General features: G+C 36.9%; 1 protein-coding gene across 1 annotated transcript in view; it reads left to right on the top strand.

Moving 5' to 3' along the window:
* cyp17a2 (cytochrome P450, family 17, subfamily A, polypeptide 2) overlaps positions 1–1351 on the top strand; it is a 13957-nt gene that overhangs the window by 6590 nt on the left and 6016 nt on the right. Inside the window, exon 3 of the mRNA XM_016260874.1 lies at positions 1050–1279. Coding sequence (XP_016116360.1) covers positions 1050–1279 — 230 coding nt within the window. The remainder of the gene's footprint in view (positions 1–1049; positions 1280–1351) is intronic.

Raw genomic sequence — 1351 nt, 5'->3', positions numbered from 1 at the left:
ATTGCGAGATATAAACTCAGAATTGCAAGATATCAATTTAGAATTGTGATATATAAACTCAGAATAGCAATATAAACTCAGAATTGCGATGTTTTGCGATATAATCTCAGTTGCAAGATGTAAACTCGGAATTGCGATATAAACTCAGAATTGCGAGATACAAACTCAGAATTGCGAGACACAAACTCAGAATTGCGAGACACAAACTAATATAAACTCAGAATTGTGATATAAACTCAGAATTGTGATATAAACCCAGAATTGCGAAATATAAACTCAGAATTGCGAAATATAAACTCAGAATTGCGAGATATAAACCCAGAATTGCGAAATATAAACTCAGAATTGTGATATAAACGTAGAATTGTTAAATATAAACTTTGAATTGTGAAATATAAACTCAGAATTGTGAGATGTAAACAGGAGTGCAGGGTACAAACTAAGGATTGCAAAATAAACTTAGAATTGCGAGATATAAACTCAGAATAGCAATATAAACTCAAAATTGCGATATAAACTCAGAATTGTGAGATGTAAACAGGAGTGCAGGGTACAAACTAAGGATTGCAAAATAAACTTAGAATTGCGAGATATAAACTCAGAATAGCAATATAAACTCAAAATTGCGATATAAACTCAGAATTGTGATAAACTTAGAATTGTGAGATATAAACTTGATTGCAAGTTACAAACTCAGAATAGCAATATAAACTTAGAATTGAGATATAAACTCAGAATTGCGAGATATAAAGTCACAGTTGCAAGATATCAACTCAGAATTGTGAAATATAAACTCAGAATTGCGATGTTTTGCGATATAATCTCAGTTGCAAGATGTAAACTCAGAATTGTGAGATGTAAACTTTATAACTTGCAACTGTGATATAAACTAGCAATTCTGGAAAAAGTCCGAATTTTGCATTTTTTTATTTTGAGGCTGAAACAAGCTTCCGTAGGATCCACTGTATACACACGCACGCTGTTCTGTTTACTGTCAACTATAAACTGCTATCTCCTATCCGCTCATATGGTGCTGAATGTGTGTGTAGTTCAGGAGGCTGCAGACGATCTGTGCGAGGAGCTCCAGTCCTGCAGGGGTCAGAGTTCAGATCTCAGCCCGGTTCTGATGCGGGCAGTCACTAACGTCATCTGCAGGCTGGTGTTCAGCTCCTCGTACCAGCGCAATGACCCCGAGCTCCTGACCGTCATGGACTACAATGACGGCATCGTCCAGACCATCGCCAGAGGAGGACTCATCGACATCTTTCCTTGGCTGAGAGTCTGCCTTTACTTTAACTCCCATATGTGACCCTGGACCACAAAACATGTCATAAGGGTCCATTTTTTGAAA

This window comes from Sinocyclocheilus grahami, unplaced genomic scaffold (assembly GCF_001515645.1).
Source record: "Sinocyclocheilus grahami isolate Dianchi unplaced genomic scaffold, SAMN03320097.WGS_v1.1 scaffold2225.1, whole genome shotgun sequence".
Taxonomy (NCBI): Eukaryota; Metazoa; Chordata; class Actinopteri; order Cypriniformes; family Cyprinidae; genus Sinocyclocheilus; species Sinocyclocheilus grahami.
The sequence above is the reverse complement of the archived record's forward strand: the minus strand, read 5'-3'. Positions and strand labels throughout refer to the sequence as shown.